General features: G+C 51.1%; 2 protein-coding genes across 12 annotated transcripts in view; one reads left to right on the forward strand and one right to left on the reverse strand.

Moving 5' to 3' along the window:
* The window catches only part of kif16ba (kinesin family member 16Ba), a 28723-nt gene extending 15350 nt beyond the window's left edge, over positions 1–13373 (reverse strand). The window contains exons 1-24 of one of the 10 annotated variants that reach the window (XM_080302260.1): positions 13037–13367; positions 10277–10346; positions 10084–10197; positions 9871–9987; positions 9368–9465; positions 9186–9295; positions 8842–8984; positions 8424–8592; positions 8113–8244; positions 7860–8035; positions 7631–7696; positions 7488–7547; positions 7289–7408; positions 6932–6983; positions 6720–6857; positions 6402–6484; positions 6228–6316; positions 4535–4567; positions 4201–4254; positions 2758–4113; positions 2487–2645; positions 2296–2398; positions 1432–1479; positions 1162–1209 (exon numbers count right to left, since the gene is read on the reverse strand). In XM_080302260.1, coding sequence (XP_080158386.1) covers positions 1162–1209; positions 1432–1479; positions 2296–2398; positions 2487–2645; positions 2758–4113; positions 4201–4254; positions 4535–4567; positions 6228–6316; positions 6402–6484; positions 6720–6857; positions 6932–6983; positions 7289–7408; positions 7488–7547; positions 7631–7696; positions 7860–8035; positions 8113–8244; positions 8424–8592; positions 8842–8984; positions 9186–9295; positions 9368–9465; positions 9871–9987; positions 10084–10197; positions 10277–10346; positions 13037–13083 — 3585 coding nt within the window. In that variant the 5' untranslated portion in view covers positions 13084–13367. Of the gene's footprint in view, positions 1–1161; positions 1210–1431; positions 1480–2295; positions 2399–2486; positions 2646–2757; positions 4114–4200; positions 4255–4380; positions 4443–4534; positions 4568–6227; positions 6317–6401; positions 6485–6719; positions 6858–6931; positions 6984–7288; positions 7409–7487; positions 7548–7630; positions 7697–7859; positions 8036–8112; positions 8245–8423; positions 8593–8841; positions 8985–9185; positions 9296–9367; positions 9466–9870; positions 9988–10083; positions 10198–10276; positions 10347–13036 lie in introns of those variants that run through there. The other 9 variants (XM_080302258.1, XM_026169445.2, XM_026169442.2 and 6 more) reach the window with 9 other exon arrangements.
* Positions 13374–14251: 878 nt separating this feature from the next.
* Positions 14252–19559, forward strand: snrpb2 (small nuclear ribonucleoprotein polypeptide B2). 2 transcript variants are annotated; one of them, XM_026169500.2, is made up of 7 exons: positions 14252–14392; positions 14798–14869; positions 16725–16897; positions 16985–17119; positions 18161–18196; positions 18687–18775; positions 19208–19559. In XM_026169500.2, exons 2-7 carry the CDS (start codon positions 14806–14808, stop codon positions 19365–19367), a joined length of 657 nt encoding a protein of 218 aa, XP_026025285.1. In that variant the 5' UTR covers positions 14252–14392; positions 14798–14805; the 3' UTR covers positions 19368–19559. The 2 variants fall into 2 exon arrangements, with proteins under 2 accessions (XP_026025285.1, XP_026025284.1); XM_026169499.2 differs by lacking the exon at positions 14252–14392 and adding an exon at positions 14434–14694.
* The last annotated feature ends 318 nt before the right edge of the window (positions 19560–19877 follow it).

The raw sequence follows: 19877 nt of genomic DNA on the forward strand, positions 1-19877 counted from the left end.
GTCATGCAAATTAAATTGACAAGTGCACGAAAACTTCTTTCCGAAAGGTTTGAAACTCAAACACAGGCAGAAAAGCATTTGCAAACAGTTCACTTCCAGGGGCAAAGGTCGTCAGCTCATCTCAGCTTTGACTAAAATCATCTGCAAATACTGTTTTACCCAAGTTTGCACAGTTTGAAAGGAAAGACGTTTGGATACTCTGATCATTTCTGCTTCCCATGCTTTGGTTGACCATCATAAAGCAGAGAGTGAGCTTTCCGTTCTCCCAAAAATACAAAGATAAACCAGCTGCAGGGTTTCCCTATGATGTTTAAGCTGAAACTGGTTTAACTGGTACCAACTCCTACTCTAGGATTACATGCACAACGCAGTCTTCTAAAAAAACGTTCAGCCAGCAAAGCTAGCTGACACGAAGCTAAAGTGGCCAGCAGGGGGCGACTCATCTAGCTGGAATCTTCGCCTACACTTGTACAGTTTTATCGTCTCAGTTTCTGGTTTCAGGAGGTTCGTTTTAGACGCTGAGAATCAGTCAGGGCTGATTCTGGGCGGGTCTAAACTGTGACGGACAGCTGTGAACCTACGAGCTCGGTCATCACATCTGGTTTCAAAAGACCAAGATGGAAACAGCAAGAATGCTCCGTCTGAGGCTCAAAAATAAATACGTTCATTGATTCATTTAAAAAACTAACCGAGGTGGTCTACGTCCATCTTTTATATAGTGAGTATGAACAGAACTACAGGTGAGCATCTGAAGTGTCAAACTGTATTGACATGAAGCCTGCTTCGCGTTAAAGTGAAAGGATCTTCCAGGGAACACAGACCTCTGAGGACACGCCCAGTTTTGGCGACACCGTGTGATCTTCTATATTTCACTAAGCCAAGCTGGCGACGACAGGGTTAAAAAAGATAAACACTAATCCCTCGAACCCTCAGCTGAACCTCTGGGTTAAACGCTGCAGCTGGAACATTCGGAGCTTCTCTGTTTGTCATCGAACATTTAAAGAGAAAGCCCATTCTCTGTCTCCTTTCAAATTAAAAGCATATTTATCACCTCAGGATAGTCTGATTAAATTAAGGGCATGCATGATTCACATCTGGAACACGATGCAGAGATAAAGAACCGCGCCTTAATAACGCGGCAGGATTCGACCCTGGTCTTACCTGATACTTGAGCTTCCTCGGATTAATGTTCGGGAGCTTTTCATCCTCCTGAAAACAATAAAAATAAACTTCAGTGTCTCCAAACATAATGTGGACAAAGTAAAAAGCATCGTGTTCGTTCATAGTCATTATTTATGATGACAGGAAATAAACCCAGGATAAATGAAAGCCAGGGAGAGAGGAAATCAAAGCACATCTGGGGACTCGTGCAGATTAGAGAGCAGGAAAAGTCTGATGGTGGGAATGAAGGCTGGAGGATCCTGGTCTTACCTCATCTGTCAATCTAACAGAGCTACAGTCGCTAACCTCCTCCTCCTCCTGCAGGGTCAAAGAGCTAAACATCAGTTCTACAGAGAAAACCTGGATTTATTCATCCGAACTTTACTGGAGACGACAGCAAGAAGCAAACACTACAAACTCTGCAGCAACACAATCCCTCAATGTTTAATCACACGACAGAAAACACATGCTGGAGAGCAGCGTGGAGACCCAGACCGTCACACACACGCACGCACACACACGCACACACGCACACACGCACGCACACACGCACACACACACACACACACACGCACGCACACGCGCACACACACACGCACACGCACACACACACACACGCGCACACACACACACACACACACACACACGCACGCACACGCGCACACACACACGCACACGCGCACACACACACACACACACACACACACACACACACACACGCACGCACACGCGCACACACACACGCACACGCGCACACACACACACACACACACACGCACGCACACACACACACACACACACACACTCACAGACACACACACGCGCACACGCGCACACACACACACACACACACACACACACGCACACGCACACACACACACACACACACACTCACAGACACGCACACACACATGCACACACTCACGCACGCGTGTGTGCGTGTGTGTGTGTAAAAGCTGAATGAATCAGCCTGAAGGTCAGTGGTTACTCTGAAAACGAGCGGTGGGGATGAAGCGCCTCGAGGCGCCTGGATCAGATTTGTGCAACAACCCAATCAGAGGACGTGTCGACCGCCGTTCCCCGGTGCTCGGCAGGTTAAATGTGGGCTGTGATGAAGAGTGTGGTGCCTCTTACTCGCAGTGATTCTGTGGACAGAGACAGATCCATGCTGCTGCCGTTCAGGAGGTTCATCTTGCGTAGCCGCCGCTGGACTTCCTCTTCGATGTAGGCGTTTATCCTGCAGGGCGCACACACACACACACACACACACAGTGAACACGGGGAGGCGGTCCTTGCAGAGTGAGGTGGGGCTTGGTGTGGCGTACCTGTCGTCGGACAGCGGCAGCAGCGTGTTCAGACCCTGGATGTGAGTGGCGGGCGAGCCGCCGTGACCCACCCGTTCGTCGCTGCTGATGGAGTGCGTCCGGCTGGTGTCGTCGCCCTCGCTGATTCGCTGCCGCAGCTTCTGGATCTCGCGCTGCACTCTGGACACGAAACACACAGTGAGCCTTCAAAATAAAAGCCCCAGCAAGAATAAATAAAATGTGCAACTGCCGGATTAAACCGGTTCCTTTCGGAAACCGTTTCCATAGAAACCTCTGCTGGTCCAGCTCCGCCCCCGTCCTGGGGGTCCTGGCGACAGAGCTCTTGCTCCTCTGCTCCTCGGAGTCAGGCTCGAGGGAGACGCTTCGCCTCAGGGCGGAGTGCCTCCTCTCCAGCCGGGCCACGGCCTGCTCCATCGCCTCCCTCTGCTGCTTCTCCTTTGACTCCAGGATCTCCTTCTCCTTCCTCCTCACCTTCTCCTCCTGCCGCGCCACGTTGGCCGTGAACTCGTAGGTCTCCTGGAGCTGCTGGAGCTGCCGGGCGCTGTGCCAATGGAGGCTCAGCTTCTCCTCTTTGTCCTCCAGCTCCTTCTCCACCTGGAACAGCGTGTTGTCGAGCCCCGGAGATCGGTCGCAGTTCCCGTTGCCGCTGCGCTCCAGCAGCTCCGAGGCTCTCTGCTTCTCCTCGGCGAGGGCGGGGAGGAGGCCGTTGGCGAGGTTGGCGAGCTGTCGCTCCTTCAGCTGCAGCCTGTGCTCCGCCTGTCGGAGGAGCTGCTCCTCGTGGCAGACAGCGGTGGCGTCCTGCGCTCCCTTCTCCTGCGTCTCCTTCAGGTGCTGCTGGCGCTCTCTCAGGCCGTGGGTGAGGAGCAGCAGGGCGCCACGCTCGGCGGCAACCTCCTTCTCCAGGCGCTCCCTTTGCTGCCGCAGCCCCTCCTCCAGCAGGTCCAGCTCCTTCACCTGAGCCGCCTTGAAGTCGGCGTAGCGGCTCTGGGCGGCCCGCGCCTCCTCGCCAGCATCCTCCACGTCCGGCCGCTCGGCGGCCTCTTTGGCGCAGAGGAGGGCTTCTCTGATCTCTGTCAGCGCCTGCTGCTCCTCCTCCAGGCGGCGGGCGTCCTCCCGGGTCAGCAGGGCGGTGGCAGCTTCGTGTTTCTCCCTCAGCTGCTCCTCCAGCCGCCCCACCAGACTCAGCTGCTCGCGCTCCTGCTCCTCCAGCCGCCGCCGCTCCGTCTCCAGACGCACCCGCTGCTCCTCGCGCTCCCTCTTCAGCCGCTCCAGCTCGCGGTAGATCTCCGTCTGCTCTGCCGCCTCCTGGTGCCTCCGCTGCTGCTCGTCCTGCTCCTCCGCACGGTCCGCCTCGTGCTCCTGCGGCTCCTTCCGCCGTCGCCTCCGTTGGAGATCCACCTCATTGATCTCGGAGCGCCTCTCCTCCTCGAAGCGCTCCTTCTCAGCCAGGAAGTCTCGCAGCCGGCTCTCAATGTCCTGGCTGCGGCGGTGGAGGCTCTCCTCCTGGCGGAGGATCCGCTGCTGCACCTCCTCGGACTCCTTGCGCTGACTCTCCACCTCCTGCTGGAGGCGCTCCAGCTCCGCCTTCTCGCTCTGCTGCTTGGCCTCCATCTCTTTGATCAGCCTCCTGCGGGAACAAAACAAAGCAAACGTCACCCGAGCCGCCCGAGCTCCACCAATCAGAGAGCTGGTCTTCAGGTGGGCGGACACGTACCTCTTCATCTCCAGCTTCTCCAGCTCTTCTCGCTGCTGTCGCTCAAACTCCAACCTAGGAAACAACACACCTCCGTCAGCTTCCTCGGAGCGCCCAAACGCACAAACACACACAGTCGAGCGGCGGCAGCACGTCAGACAAACAGCTTGGGATGAGACGGCAGGCGGCGACACGTCTAACCTCACAGCGGGACAGAAGCAGGAAGCTGGTGAGCAAATAAACAGCATGGATGAAGCAGACAGTGAGGGTGGAGGTGAGGAGGCACGGGACGAGTCGACACACGTCTTTGGGTCAAAACGGGACAGTTAGACAGGAAGTGCACGGCTGAGTCTACCTGAGGAAGACGGGGCCCTTCTCAGTGAAGAGACTGTGAACGGGACAGGGACACAGTTACATCCTTCAATCACAGCACGACAGAAACTCCCTGCCCTCCTTTAGCTACTCCTCAGGTGTGTCAGGCGACTTCGTCTTCAGACTTATTAGAAATAACGGGCGTTCCCTCCTGGAACCGCTGGAGCTGCTTAAAATATAACATGACTGTAACAAACTGTACAGAGCGGGGTGTCGATATTCAGCCATGACTCACAGCAACGAGAAGAACGATTGGTCGGCGTCTGCGGCGCGTCGCGGGGTTAAGGATCAGACCTCTGCAGAGGATGTCAGTCGAGGGCGGCGAGCTCAGCGGACGTCTCCGCGTTAGAGACGCTCGGAGAGTCGGAGAGGTGTGGCCGACCGAGCTGAGCTCACTTCAGCTGTTCCTGACTGTTTAATTACTTTAATCATCGTACGACGTGAGTAAAATTAGACGACGTGAAGTCAAAGGAGCTTGCAAAGAGAAGCGTCTGGACTTCTTTAAGTTGCTTGAAGACGTTTCACCTTCATCCGAGAAGCTTCTTCAGTTCTAAGGTCAAATGGTGGAGAGTCCCAGATATAAACCTAGTGGGAGTTTCCCCCCACAGAGGGACAAAGAACCCCCTGATGATCCTCTAATCGCCTGAGCCAAGGTGTGAAACTGGGTGTGGGTCCCAATCAGCCAGAGTTTCGGGTGTGTTCATTGTGAAACCTGGCCCCACCTTATCATGCGAATTCCTGAGGTCAGATGGCCCAGGATGTGAGTGGGCGTTAAGGCGTCTGGGGAGGATCTCAAAACTGGATTATAGATGGCATCTATAATCATCAGGGGGTCCTTTTGTCCCTCTGTGGGGGGAAACTCCCACTAGGTTTATATCTGGGACTCTCCACCATTTGACCTTAGAACTGAAGAAGCTTCTCGGATGAGAGGTGAAACGTCTTCAAGCAACTTAAAGAAGTCCAGACGCTTTTCTCTGCAAGCTCCTTTGACTACGATGACCTGGATGACTGAGAACCTTCACAGACATCTAGACGACGTGAAGCACGCCGCGCTAATCTGCAGCCCTGAACTCGCTGCTGGAGCAGCCGATGACCTGCTGACTCATCAAACCTCGGTCGTCTGAGCGCTCTCACGCCGTTTGAAGTCTGTACGGCGTTATGGCGCCGTGCATCGGCTCGTGTCTAAAAGCGAGCTCAGAAACTTCCCCTGACGCTCGGACACGGCAGCGTGCGTGCAGCGCCCGTGTGGTGATGGCAGCGAGAGATCTGCAGACTGGAAGTTTGGCTGAATAATGGAGAAACAGCTTCATGCAGAGCAGCTTCCTGATGGTGTTGTTATTTTATTTAAGCTCATGGACTGAAGTAATGATAGATTCTTTCAGTGATGTAAGGCGGAGGCTCCTCCTCCATCGGGAGGAGGCGCGGCCGTCCGCTTCACACGGACTCCCACTCAGTGTGGAGGACAGAGCGAGGAGGCGCGCATGATGCAGTCACTGCTCTGTTTGCAGAGTCGCACAATCAGAAATCACAGCCTGTGCTCTCCGAGCCGACAGGTTAAAGGTCAGCTGGTGTGTGACATCATCGCTCCATCAGCAGCCACTGCATGAAGCTCCTGATGGAGCCGAGAAGTTCAAGCTGATGTTCACCCCCCTCTGTGTGCGTGTGCGTGCAGTCACCCGGGGTTGTACAGCATCACAGTGGAGAGGTTCTCGCAGGACTTGGACAGATCGGTCATGGAGAGGCTGAACGTGGAGAGAAGGCCACTCTGAAACAGGCAGACGGCGTCCTCGTGAGGTTCACCAAAGACCTTCAAACACCTTTCAACACCTAAACTGAGGCCACGCCCTCACCTTTCGTTTCTCCCGCAGCTTGGCCGCCTCCTTCGGATGGTTGAAGCGAAACATGTTGGTCCTGCCGAGCAGAATGACGGCGCCTGGAAAACAAAACCGCACACGACAGAAACGGACGACTCAAATCAGAGCGACAGAACAAAGAGCATCTCTCAGGTAAAGGTGTGTCGCCTCCGGACGGAGATCCAGGTGTCCTGGTCTGTGCACAGCGAACACGTGCTGAAGCATCACGTTACTGTGGCAACGCCCTCCATTACCTTCAGCCCTTTAAAATCTGTTTAGACAGAGCAACACGCTACAGCTGGAGACGGGCCTCACCCTGGTTGAGCTGCGACGGCGCCGTCACCTGGACTCCGTTGACCGAACACTGAGCTCCGGCGAGCGGCACCAGAGTCACCGTCCCGTTCTGGTTCTCAAACATGCAGTGCTCGCTCTCCAGGTCCAGACCGTGCAGGACTGCAGGAGGAACGAGATCACGGTCAGCAACGCCATCAGCCTCTGCACTCATCATCATTACAGTTATGACTCACTGATGTCCTGCTCTGTGGACGCGTCCTCTCTGCCCACGTAGGTCCGCCCCTCCTGCAGAAACGAGACAGAGACACGCAGTCACTGCACCCACCCCTGACGTCCAGCGGGGGCAGCGGCGAGTCAGCCGCACAGAGTGTTTACAGCGTGACACACAAACAGTTTGGTCTTCACTCCTTCATAACACCTTTACGACTCACCTGAGCTGTTTAGAGGACTGAGATTATCTGACCAATAATAACAGACCGTGCACCAAGCACTGTGATTGGATGTTAGTGGCTGGCAGGTATCCGTGTGTGGATGCAGCCTGACGGCATAAACGATCACTAATCTAAAGGTGAGTCCGGGAGCGCGCTGACCTTTAAATGGTAGAGGATGATGCCAGTGCTGAGGAGGTCGTCGTCGATGCCGATGAGGTGAGGCAGCTCGGAGTCCAGCACCACGCCGATGCCCTCTTTCCTCAGAGCGAGCGTCTCCTCCTGCAACATTTTACAACTTCAGCCACAAAAAACAAACATCTGCTCCGAGGGGGGCCGGATGGTCAACGCTCGCCGCTACCTTGAGGATGTTTTGAGTCTCGTTCCATTTGTTGGTCCACTCTTTAGTCAGCTCCAAGACCTGCAAACAGCAGAGCGTCAGCTGCTTCTGCTCTCAGCTGTAAACGTAACGGCGGTCAAGCTGCCGGACGGCGTGAGACTCACCCGGGCTTCATTCTGGTGCAGCTTCTCCTCCATGCTCAGAGCGGTGGGCGAGTCCAGCAGAGCGATCTGACAAACAGAAACCACCAAGCTACTGAGCGCGCTCAGTCTGCGGCCTCGGGAACCGGACGGCTTCCTGTTTCCGAGGCCGCAGGCAACACGCATCACTTTAAAAGGCACAGAGGAAGATGCTGTAGTCCTGCACAACAACCGCCATGTTTGTAGTTCTTACCTGGTTGCCCTGGACCAACAGAGCTTTGAGCCGGGCGATTTCAGCCCGCAGTTCTCGGATCAGCCTGACGTTGGCGTCCTCGTTGATGGTGGGTTTGTTGATGATGTTCTTGGCTCGGTTGGCGTAGCGCAGAGTGCTGAGCGTCTCGCCGTAATTTACGTCGGCGGGAGAAATGGCTGAAACAGAAGGAGATTGCGTTTTCTCGGGGCGCTCTCGGACACTCGCATACGTTCACTTCGTGTTTTCTGCTCACTGGCGATCATGATGGTCTTGGAGTTTCCGCCCAGGCTGTCCTTCAGCAGCCACGTCAGCACCGAGTCTCTGTAGGGAACGAACACCGACTTCTTCTTCAGGTTGGTGTTCACGCCGCCCTGCGACATGTCGGCTGGAACGAGAAACATCCGTCAGTCAGAATGAGGATGAGGAGCAATCGGCGGCTTTAACGAGGCGCCCGACTTTGACTCCATCCCTGAAAACAAAAACTGAAGCACTGATGACACAACGGAAACAAAATCTAAGATTAAAAACAGTTAACCCCGCCCCTGAAGTCAAACCGCTCCTGACCTAAAGCAGAGATGACGTTGCCCAGGGTGACCAGCGACTTGTTGATGTTCCCGCCCTCCTTCAGTCGGACGCCGGTGGCTCCAGTGGCGTCGGCTCGCTCGCTGCCGGCCAGATCGACCAGGTGGATCTTACTGAGGGTTTCGCTGGGCATCTCGGCATCGAACTTGGCCTACAAGGGTCAAGCAGCAAAAGCAAACAATCACCATCCGTGAACGTTTACACGACATCCACGGCCATCACTTTGAAGCACGGAGATCATTTCAGAGCTCTCGTGGTTCTTCTCTCGCTCGCGGCTTGTTTTCGTGTCACGTCTCTCAAATTATTGGTAAAAATATTCGTATGAAAATCGTCGAGCTCAGCCGAGTACTTCCTCTGCTGACTTCTTTATGATGGCGTGGAACCCGTGACCGTCGCTGACCTGTGTGAAGTTGATGGTGAAGATGGCGTGCGAGCGGCTGCTGACATCGTTCATGCCGGTGCTGGCGGTGGTGCGGTTGATGTTTCCGGCCTCCATCAGCTCCTCCACGTCGCCGTAGTTCTGCACCAGGTGTTTGGACAGATCTGAGGTCAGGAGGGAAAACACGCCGAGCTCAGAGAAGACGATCGTATCAAAGATCGGAAGAGCGAGCGCGGGCTGTGTGACGTGGACGTGGTGAGGCTGATGGGTAACACCTTGACCCCCAGCCCCGCCCCCCAAGAATCATCAAAAAAGAACGAAACTCTGCATCAGCGGTTCAGGGGCACCGGACATAAAGGTTTTACCTTCCACGTAGGGCCCGCCTTTCGGGTGCTCCCTGACCCTCAGGTTGTAGGTCTGAGTGGACTTCCTCCTCAGCAGGTCTCTGACCCTCTCGTTGTAGATCTCCAGGTAGCTGAGGACACAAGCACAAACGTGAAAGCAGCCTTTCTGGCTGGACCCTCGCGTGTTGGAGTCGGACTCTCACCTGACTTCTGTGCGAAACGAAGCTTCGTCCCATCGAGTGGCCTCCGAGATCCGACTGAACAAACCCTCACAGATCCTCGGGATCAGGCCGGCGTCGCCCTAAACCGAGACCACAGACATCAGATCGTCCGGCTGAGCTTTCATCTACATCGGGGTGGGGAACTCCAGGCCTCGAGGGCCGGCATCCTGCAGGTTTTAGGTCCTGAGTCACATGATTAGTTCATTACCAGGACGCATCTAAAACCTGCATCACACCGGCCCTGGAGGCCTGGAGTTCCCCACCCCTGATCTACACCATCGTCGTGCTCCGTCACAACACGCTCGGAGCGTTCAGCTCGTGGTGAACACGAAGGAACCTCGGAGCACGTCTGAAGGAACGGCAGAGCGTCGATGCCGGCAAACAACTGAGTAATCTGCCAATCGGCAGCAGCTTCAGCGCTCGAGGTGTTTTTGAGTAAAATACATGCAGTCAGTTTAAAGTGGAGCACACTTCGGCGGTCTCACCGGCGCTCCCATCATGGTGTAGGACTTCCCGGAGCCCGTCTGACCATAGGCGAAGACGCAGGCGTTGTAGCCCTCGAACGCCGCCTTCAGCACGTCGGAGCCCAAATCTTTGAAAACCTGCGAGTGAAAGAGAACAAATGAGGTTGTATTTCTTCTTTGTGACACCACGGAGGCGGAGTCAATACGACGGGCTGCAGCGCGTGACCCGCTCACCTTTTCCTGAGAGACGAAGGTGGCGCTCTTACAGTCCATCGAGTCGTAGGAGAAGTCGTACGTGAAGGTTTTGGTGTGCTCCCTCACCGAGTCGCCGAGGACGCCATCGGAGATCTGAACCAATCACAGCTCAGAGGTTACAAACAGAGCGGTGAGCCCGTTTTCCTGATATTCTGACAAATGAGAGCGTTACCTTCAGGTTGGTGATGGAGGTTTTGGTTCCTTCCATCTCGATGATGCACTTTGCCATCAGATCCTTCTCCCTGAAAAACACCACGAAGCTTCACAGAGCGAACAGGACGACCCTTTACCTTCAGGTAGAACGCTGCCAACGGCAACGCTGTCAGATGTTTGTTACCATAGTTACACAGATGATAAACAGGCTGTCAGTGAAAACCAGACGTAGAGACTCATATATGAAATCATCTCCTCCAGGTCAGCCTCGTACACCCTCCACTGCTATCCTGCTGCACCTGCTGCACCTGCTGCACCTGCTGCACCTGCTGCACGCCTCACAGAGCAGCGCTGAGCACGCAGCGTCTGAACTCATATAAAAGAAGAAACTGAACCGATAATCTAAGAAACGCTTAGAAACACTTTAAAATCTGCCGTTTGCCCACAACAACAACAACAACAGAGGAGGAGGGGCTTGTTTGTTTAAATAAATTTGAATATGTAAATATTAAAAATTTTTTCTGTGCTGTTTTTTTGCTGATACGACCACAGAAGCTTCTCTGTGGATAAACACCACACACAGTGTCTCACACACACACACGCACACACACACGCACGCGCGCACACGCACGCACACACACACACACGCACGCACGCACACGCACGCACGCACGCACACACGCACACACACGCACGCGCACAGTGTCACACTCCCACAGACACACACACGCTGCGACTTCCTGATGTTTTCTCACTCAGGTGTGTTTTATCTCTGCAGGTTGTGTAACTCTGTTTACTCTCACACTGAAGCAGTCACATGACCGGAGATCGAGTTAACACAAACACACCAGACCGGAGCTAAAAAGACAAAAGGGTCAAAGGTCAGTGGATCATGGGACTGTGAAACGTGTTATTAACTCTGTCAGTGCGCCCCAGGGTGGCTGTGGCTACAATGTAGCTGCCATCACCAGTGTGTGGATGTGTGGATGACTGGATATGTAAAGCGCTATATAAATACAGACCATTTACCATTTAACCTGCGCCGTGGTTACTTCACACGGATGAATCTTTTTCTCAGGCTTCCTCTGTGTGAACGCTCCGTGCACCTTGTGCTCTCACACTGATGTCATTCTCATCTTACTCAGATTTTATTTTGAAATGCTCACATTAGTAAGAAGTTCAGGATGTTGCTTCATTCTTAGCAGATTGAAACAATAATCTCTCATTTCTGCTGTAATCTCAGACTGACAGCACACAGATCCAGCAGCAGGAACCACACTCGGCGCTGCGAACATGAATAAATACTTAGATCAGAAAGCTGATTATTGGCTTAAACTCGGAGTTAAAGCTTCCAGCCTGGAGCTGAAGCAGTGAAATAAACAGGGCGAGCTGCAGGGCCGTAACCTGCTGCGGGCCCCCGAGCAGCCCCGACATTAACGTCAAGGTCGTCCTTTCACAAACACCTGGAAACCTGCACTACAGAACCAGGCTTCCACACGTTCACCCTGCTGCCCTCAGACAGGTGGAGCAGGCCGGTCAGAGTGAACGTGTCACATCCACCAAATGTTTCCTTTGGACGGATTCAGGTAAACACGTTAATAATGTGTACCTGGTCATGAGGTCAGAGACACCAGCACACAGTCCAGGTTCACACATTTGTGTGTGTTTGTGTGTGATGTGAGGTTTCTCAGACGCCCGTCAGCAAAACCACAAATGACGAGTTTAAAGCTGATTTTATATCCACACACACACACAGCGCACGGACCTCTCAGTTTCACCGTCACTAACACAACATTTATGCCTGGAGGTGTATGACACACAACACTTCAGTTCCCAGTGAAGGTGCAGGTTTTTGTTTTGAATGACAAATTCTCTGGAGACTGATGACATCACTTCCTGTTTCTAAACGACTCTGCAGAGTCTGAAAGGATGCGTGAGAATATTCCAACAAAGGACAGTCAGTTTGGCGCCTCTGGGCCTCCGTACATTAGAGAGGACCTGTGTGTCTTTGTAATCTTTCAATGAGCACTCTGACAGGTGTGGATTTTTCTCACCCCGCCCTGCTGCACCCTTCAGCCCCACACAAAAATCATGCAAAGCCGCAGACTTAAAATATGAAGCTGGAACAGCGACAGGCTGCCAGAGAGTCGATATCCGGGTTATTGAATCTGAATGAGGCAAAAATAAAATGTCAGCAGACGGGTCACGGTCACAGTACGACTAACAGCCAACAGACATGAACCAAGCTGCTGTGGGAACTAAATAAAAATATCTCTACTTTAGGAAAGAAGTAAAGCAACGCTGACCTAAAATATAAAAACACAGAGGAAACCTCTGTTTGATCAAACCTGTCAGCACAAACCTGCAGGAGGGTCTGCCCATAACCCCTACAATCAGAATAACTCTGACTAATAACACAAAGAGTCAGGATCAAGGTTATCATGTCCACCAAATGAGAATAAAACCAGCTGGGACAACAAACAAAGACAAAGACTGACATCCTGAGGAGGCTTCAGTGATCGTAATAAACCAAACTGAGACTCAAACATCAAAAACCTCCTGATACTCAGACGGGAATAAAACACAATCAAATGAAACCAGCCCACATTTTAACCCTGACTTCAGAGACGGCTGTGCTGTAGGGTGAACCTGGGGCCTCATCCCTGCAGACTCCTCCAGGTGAGCCCGCGCAGGCTCTCAGGTACACACGGCTGAGGCGATGACGTCAGCCAGCCTTTAAATCGTGAACATGAGCCGTGATAAGCTTAAAGTCACTCACCGCCTGTTCATGGGCCGGACCCGCACAGCCACCCGGACCGACGCCATGGCTCATCCCGCTGCTGTCCGCCGCTCCGCGGAGAGGAGCCGCTTTATGGCCGCTAACAGGCGAGCGGATAAACGGGGCAAAAGTCGTACAGATAAAAGCGGAGTGCGGAGAATGGTCCAAAGGGCACAGATGGAGACCGGGTGGGGGGGAGGGGGTCTCGGGAGCGAGTGGATGCTATCAGAGTCCGCTGACACCGAGTCGCTGTCCCGCTGCCTCAGACCTGCGGTCGCTGCTAGCTGCTAGCCTGCTAGCCGGCATCAGGTGGTAAAAACATCGGGAAGTATGGAAGCCAGGAGGGGACACACCTCCGGAAGGACGGGAAATGATCTGTATGAAGAAATACAGGACGCGAGAGATTTTAATGTACATCTTTTAATAACTGGGGGTAAACAAAAACACACATTTGAGGTTTTATATGAAAAAATAAGTATACAGAAAGCAAAATTAATAATATGATTAATGATTAATAATAATAATACCTGACAGGTTTTTAAGTGACTGAAATTAATCACACATATATTTACCTAAACAGATGAAGACTGGCGAAAAATCATGAAAACAAGTTAAAAAAAAGTTTGAAAAATGCAAAATTAAGAAAACTTCAGATTTTTTTTTTTAGCATTGTTTTTTTTTTATCTAACTGAAAATAAGTACTGTATTGGAAGATGGAATAGTTTGGCCAGTGCAGAAACCTCTAAGGGCTGTTTTGTTTTGTTTTTTAGTTTCTAACATTTTATTTCAGTGAGCACTTGCATGTCTGAGCTTTTGCTGTCACTGACAGCCAGGTCACTGCTGAGGGTCACTGATGCCAACAGACTCAATAAACTGATCAACAAGGCCATTAATGTTGTGGGGATGGAGCTGGACTCCCTTAGGGTGGTGTCTGAGAGGCAGAGATTGTTTAAGATAAAGACAATGCTGGATAACACCTCCCACCTACTCCATGACATGTTGGCCAGTCACAGGAGCACATTCAGTGAGAGACTGAGATTACCAAAAACACCACTGAACAACACATATTAGTGCTATTTCTTAAATTTGTAAACTCTGTAACATGTTGTATTATTTAAATACATTTACTGTTACTGTCTTGGAGCAACTGTGACCCACATAATTTACTTGGGGATTAATAAAGTATTCTGATTCCGATTTTAGTTTAGATTTAATGAGTTGTAATAAGCTCACAGGTAGCTGCAGTTCTCCTCCTGGCCTGCTGGTGGCGGCGGAGGGCAGAGGTCGTGAAAGCTTCAGCCGGCGCCACAGCGAAGTGTTTCCGGAAACTACATGAGCGGTGTGAGCCCAGAGGAGGTGAGCTCTATATTTATGTTAAAAACGTTTATCCGAGGCTCCTCTGACCGCGGTTAAACGGAGGAGCTGCTGGGCGGAGGTTAAATCTGTAGAGACGACTTTTGACGTTCAAGCGACGCCAGAAAAAAACATTTAGTTTAAAGGCTAGCTGGGCTAAGCTAACACATGCTAACATTAGCCGAGTGAGAGAGGTTTCTGGGAAGCTTTGAATGAATTCAAGCTGAAGCTTTTGATTTAGCCAGATCTCCTCAAACAGCGAGTTTTAAAGTGTAACGTAAACGATTTGTTGCTGCTCTGGTTGTGTGAGTTTACCGAGACATTAGCAAGTATTAAACGGGTAAACGAGGTTTAAAGGTGGAGTTGAACACTGAAGAAGCTGAAGCTGCTCTCCTGTTGTCTCCTCAGACTCCACCATGGACATCAGACCGAACCACACCATCTACATCAACAACATCAACGATAAAATCAAGAAGGAAGGTGGGTGCTGTTCCTCTGCATGGCTAACAGCAGCGAGTTTCTGCTGGAATCGGCATTAAAACTGCTGTGCTGACGATCACAATGCTGATTATTATCTAATTTTAACAATCAGACACATCAAACACCGCAAAGGCTGGAAGAATAAAAACTAAGCATTAACTTAATGAAACACTGATTATAATCCATCAGACTGCTCCGTGTTTTAATGAGAGAGCTGTGGTATTGATTTAACTGTTAGCTCACACAGTCGGCGTTTTACCGGCTTTCTTTCCAACAGTTTCAGCAACAGTTGCCTCAGGGGCTTAGAATCAGAATCAGAAACTTTATTGTCATTGTCACAAGAACAACGAAATTAAGAATGGTCCCCGATCATTGCATCATCCCTAGCAATATCAAAATATAAATAAAACAATAAAATTCAATAAATAAAATAGAATACTTAAAATACTGATAAGACGTAACAGTAAAACATTCACATACATTCCCACACACATGCTTCAGACCGTGCATAGATTAACACAAGAGTGGCGTGATGGACATTTTTTTGTAGTATTCAGATGTGTTATTGCAGTTGGATAACAGCTGTGTTTGAGTCTATTAGTCCTTGCGCTGATTGCCCTGTACCGTCTGCCTGAGGGCAACAGTTCGAACAGGGAGTGGCCAGGATGTGAGGTGTCATGATGTTTTGGGCCTTTTTAAAACAGTGGATGTTGTTAGACAGGACAGAGTAGCTACGGCCCACTTTGCCTTTATAATCACATCTTTACAGCTAACCCTTGATTCTTTTAGACTGCCTCAAAGTCCTTCTTTCTATTTATTAAACTTTAACAATATCATCACTCTTTTCTACTTTCAGTCTTTATTATGTGTAGTTTCACCTTTCATTGAAATGCCATCTTATCTGCTGCCAGTACACTTATCAGTAACTGTGATTGGTCAGATGCTGCCAGCAGCGTCCCCATCAGGGGAAATCAGGGAGAATACCTTAGTAGTAGCTTTGTAGTGCCGGGGTCGGGATAAGTCATCGTCTCTGTGGCATTCAGAGAGAAAAGTCCACATCACATAAAATGACCGTAAACGCATCTCAACACATCCATACTACAGTTCAGTAAACGTGTGTGTGTGTGTGTGTGTGTGTGTGTGTGTGTGTGTGTGTGTGTGTGTGTGTGTGTGTGTGTGTGTGTGCACGCTATTTGAGTGCAGAGAAATAGAACAATCGCAGGAATAACAAAAACAAACATTATGTATGTACTGCTGAATTTCTTGCAGGAAACGAGGAGCCTTTTTTTCTGCAGGCTTCACTCTGAACTTTGTTCCAAAACATGTTTTAATCATAAAGGTTTTGACAAAAACTGTCAAATGAATTCCTCATTTTTCAGTTTTCTTCTTATTTCTTTTTTATTTGGTTCAGAAGTGGCCGTACTGATAATTAAGAATGAAATCTTCTGATTAGCAACACGTTGGAATCATGTAAACTTTATAAAGTTCTTGCTCAGATGTGGCTCCAGACTCCGAGCCCTACTTTCTCAGTTCAGTCATTTTTAAGATAAATAAATCAAACAAATGTTCCACAGTTAAAGTTTTACTGATACAAACGTTTAGATTTCGCAGTAATAATCTTCCTCTGAGTTATTTCTGATGTGAATGCAGCTCGAACTGATTCTTCTCTTGAAGCTTCATCCATGAATCATTTCTTTAAGACTTTAAAGTTTAATTAACTGATAATCACCAAGGATGGAGTACCAGCTGCCTGTGACCTTTGACCCTCCTTATAATAAAAAAAATAAAAAGACTCCGGGATGAACGTCGAGATGTTTGTGAGGGTGTTTGAACTCGTCTCATCTTCCTCCCGCAGAGCTGAAGCGCTCGCTCTACGCACTCTTCTCCCAGTTCGGGCAGGTCATCGACATCGTGGCCATGAAGACGATGAAGATGAGGGGACAGGCCTTCGTCATCTTCAAAGAGCTCGCCGCCGCCACCAATGCCCTGAGGCAGCTGCAGGGCTTCCCCTTCTACAACAAGCCCATGGTAGGCTGGAATGCCACCTTCGTCGTGGTCATCGCTGACTTCCTCCCTCTGAGCAGCTGCGCCTTTAACCCTTTTGTTTTTTTCCAGAGGATACAGTACGCCAAGACCGACTCTGAGGTCATCGCCAAGGTCAAAGGATCATATGGCGACAAGGAGAAGAAGAAGAAGGAGAAGAAGAAGGCTCAGGAGCTGGCGGCTAACGCCACAAAGAAACCGGCGGCGGTGAGCGAGCCAATAAAATGTCTCCCCTCACTGCTTCATCAAACCTGTACATTTCACCTCGTTCCTGCTGTGAGACAGGAAGTTACTGTTCACCAGACTCCATTCACAAAAACAGCGATTTCCCCTGACAGCCCAAGTGAGCTGTTCGCCCACGGCTGCTGTGATTGGTCAGTCGGTTTGTGTTGGAAGACATTTCCAGCGATGGCAGAAATCTCTCGTCTGGTGGATCAGAGCGACGGTTCCCTCCTTTACCGCCGGGGGCGCCGTTTCTTTTTACGTTTGACGTTTTTCAAAGATTGATTTATTTTTTTTAAAGATTTTGAAAAAGTGCGTTTAACGTTTTAGTCATCGTTATGTGGCAACCCGGCCAACGTTAACGGGTAGCTGTTTATGGTTAGACATGGCGTCGCCCTCCCACAATGAGAGGACCATGAAGGAGGGTGTGTGGGCGGGGCCTGTGTACAGAAACCCTTCATGTAATACCGGGTATGATCACATGTGAATGTATTTGTAAATAAATTAGTGCTCGTTTGGGCCGGGCTGGTCGCGGGGGGCCGGGCTGTAGTGGATGCGTGCTCGCGCTCCTGCAGCTGTCTCCCAGCATCTGCGATGATGTTGAAGCTGCACTTCGTGTCTTTACGTGAGACCGTCGCAGCGCTCCAGCTGCTGCTTCGTAGTCGTCTTTATTGGACTGTGAATATAAATCAGCCGCCTCATTTCAGGCTAAATCGGCAGCCGCTGCAGGTGGGAGCAGCCAGACTCCTCTTCATCAGCCGCTCTAACAGGGTTTCCGACAGGAAATGGCAGCAGCGGGGCCGGGCGGCGGACGTAAATGAGCCTTAAACCAGGATGGCTGGTGCGCTCTGCTCCTTTATTCTGTCATTTAACTAAGTCTGTGAACCACTCGGCGCTCACTTCTCCTCTCGCTGTTCCCGGTTTTCCCGGCGCTGTATTCATTTCTGACTCTGCTCTGTTCGCCATTCCTCTGGAGATGAAACCTTTGAACGTGTTTAACGCCTCTGTCTTCTTTCTTGTTTGCAGGGATTGGCCCCTCCTGCGCTCACACCTGCGGTGCAGGTAAGTTTTACCTGAGCATTGTCATGCCTTTGCCTGTCCTGTTATTCCACAGGAGCCGGAAAAAACCTCCTTTTCCTGATAAGGAAACAAAGTTGAGTGATGGCGCCCTCTGGGTTTGCCGTGGCTCAGTGGGAGGCTGTGGGCCGTCGGTGGTTTGATCCCCACCGCCTACAGCCTGCGTTCTGTTGTCATTGTTTTAACGTGGCTGCAAACAGTGGATCGACGCCACCTGCTGGCCACAGCAGTGTGTTGCAATCTAACGGCTGCTGCTTTAACAGCAGGAAAATAACTCGATAACTTTTAGAAAATTAAAAATTTCTGTTAAAATTTATAGAAAAGTGAAAGCAGTGAACATAAATCCCACGCTGGCCCGGGTCTCCTCCTGTTTCCCGTCTCTGGCTCACCCGTGGGATACGTCAGAGTTATGAGTGACTCGCTGTTAACGGCGTGCTGCGACCAGGCGCTGATACGGCTCTCGTTCTCTTCGCAGGTTCCAGACAACCCTCCGAACTACATCCTGTTCCTCAATAACCTCCCCGAGGAGACCAACGAGATGATGCTGTCCATGCTCTTCAACCAGTGAGTGCTGCACAGCTCACTGTGGTCCTGCCACACACACACACCTGCTGCTCCACCCACACACCTGCTGCTCCACCCACACACCTGCTGCTCCACCCACACACCTGCTGCTCCACCCACACACCTGCTGCTCCAAACACACCTGCTGCTCCACACACACACCTGCTGCTCCACCCACACAGCTCCATCCACGAGGCTGCCAAGCTGCCTGATTTAAGACTTCAAACAAATGTGAACAAAAGCTAAATGCAGTGATTTACAAATCTGATCATTTATGCTCAGCTGAAAACATCAAAGGTTTAAAGTTGTAACATTGTATTTATTAAGTCCATATTTCAAACGTTTGTGGTCACATCCAGCAGAGTTTCCATACGTCAGAGATCTGAACGTGCTCAGCCTCCTGATGTTTGAACGTTTGTTTTTCGCCTGCAGGTTTCCGGGTTTCAAAGAAGTGCGACTCGTGCCCGGGAAACACGACATCGCCTTCGTGGAGTTTGAAAGCGACACTCAGGCGGGCGTGGCCAAGGACGCGCTGCAGGGCTTCCGGATCACGGCAACCTGCGCCATGAAGATCACCTACGCCAAGAAGTAGTCGCCTCGTCCAATCAGAGACGGGACACAGAGACTGAGGGGGGGCGGGGCTGGCGGTTTGGGGGATTTCTGTCGTCTGGCGGTGTGCGGAGCCTAATGGCGTCTGTTTGTTTTTGTTTTTTTAAGTATATTTTCTAAGAGGAACGCCACGGAGCTGCTTCTGATTTTGTAAAATAAAATCATTTTTCATAAACGTGCCTCACATTTTTACTCTGACCCCCTCAGGTCTCAGAGGTCACGGTGTCATCTGACAAGGGTTTAGAGAGCACTCTTCTCCTTAGCGACCGGCAGTTGCCGTGGTTGCCAGTCGGCGTTTGAGCCTGTGTGGTTTTAGACGTGAGCGCTGAGACGACTCAAGCCTGTGTGTTTTCGCCGCGTTTCACCTCAGGCTGCTTTTACATTATTGATCAAAGCTTCGTGTCGTCATGCCGACAGGTTGGCTCACGCCGGCGGCGCCGGCGGCTCGTCTCGGGTCTTCAGGATATGAAAACCTTGTTAAAGCAAAGCCTCG

Source organism: Astatotilapia calliptera, chromosome 6, assembly GCF_964374335.1.
Source record: "Astatotilapia calliptera chromosome 6, fAstCal68.1, whole genome shotgun sequence".
Classification (NCBI taxonomy): Eukaryota; Metazoa; Chordata; class Actinopteri; order Cichliformes; family Cichlidae; genus Astatotilapia; species Astatotilapia calliptera.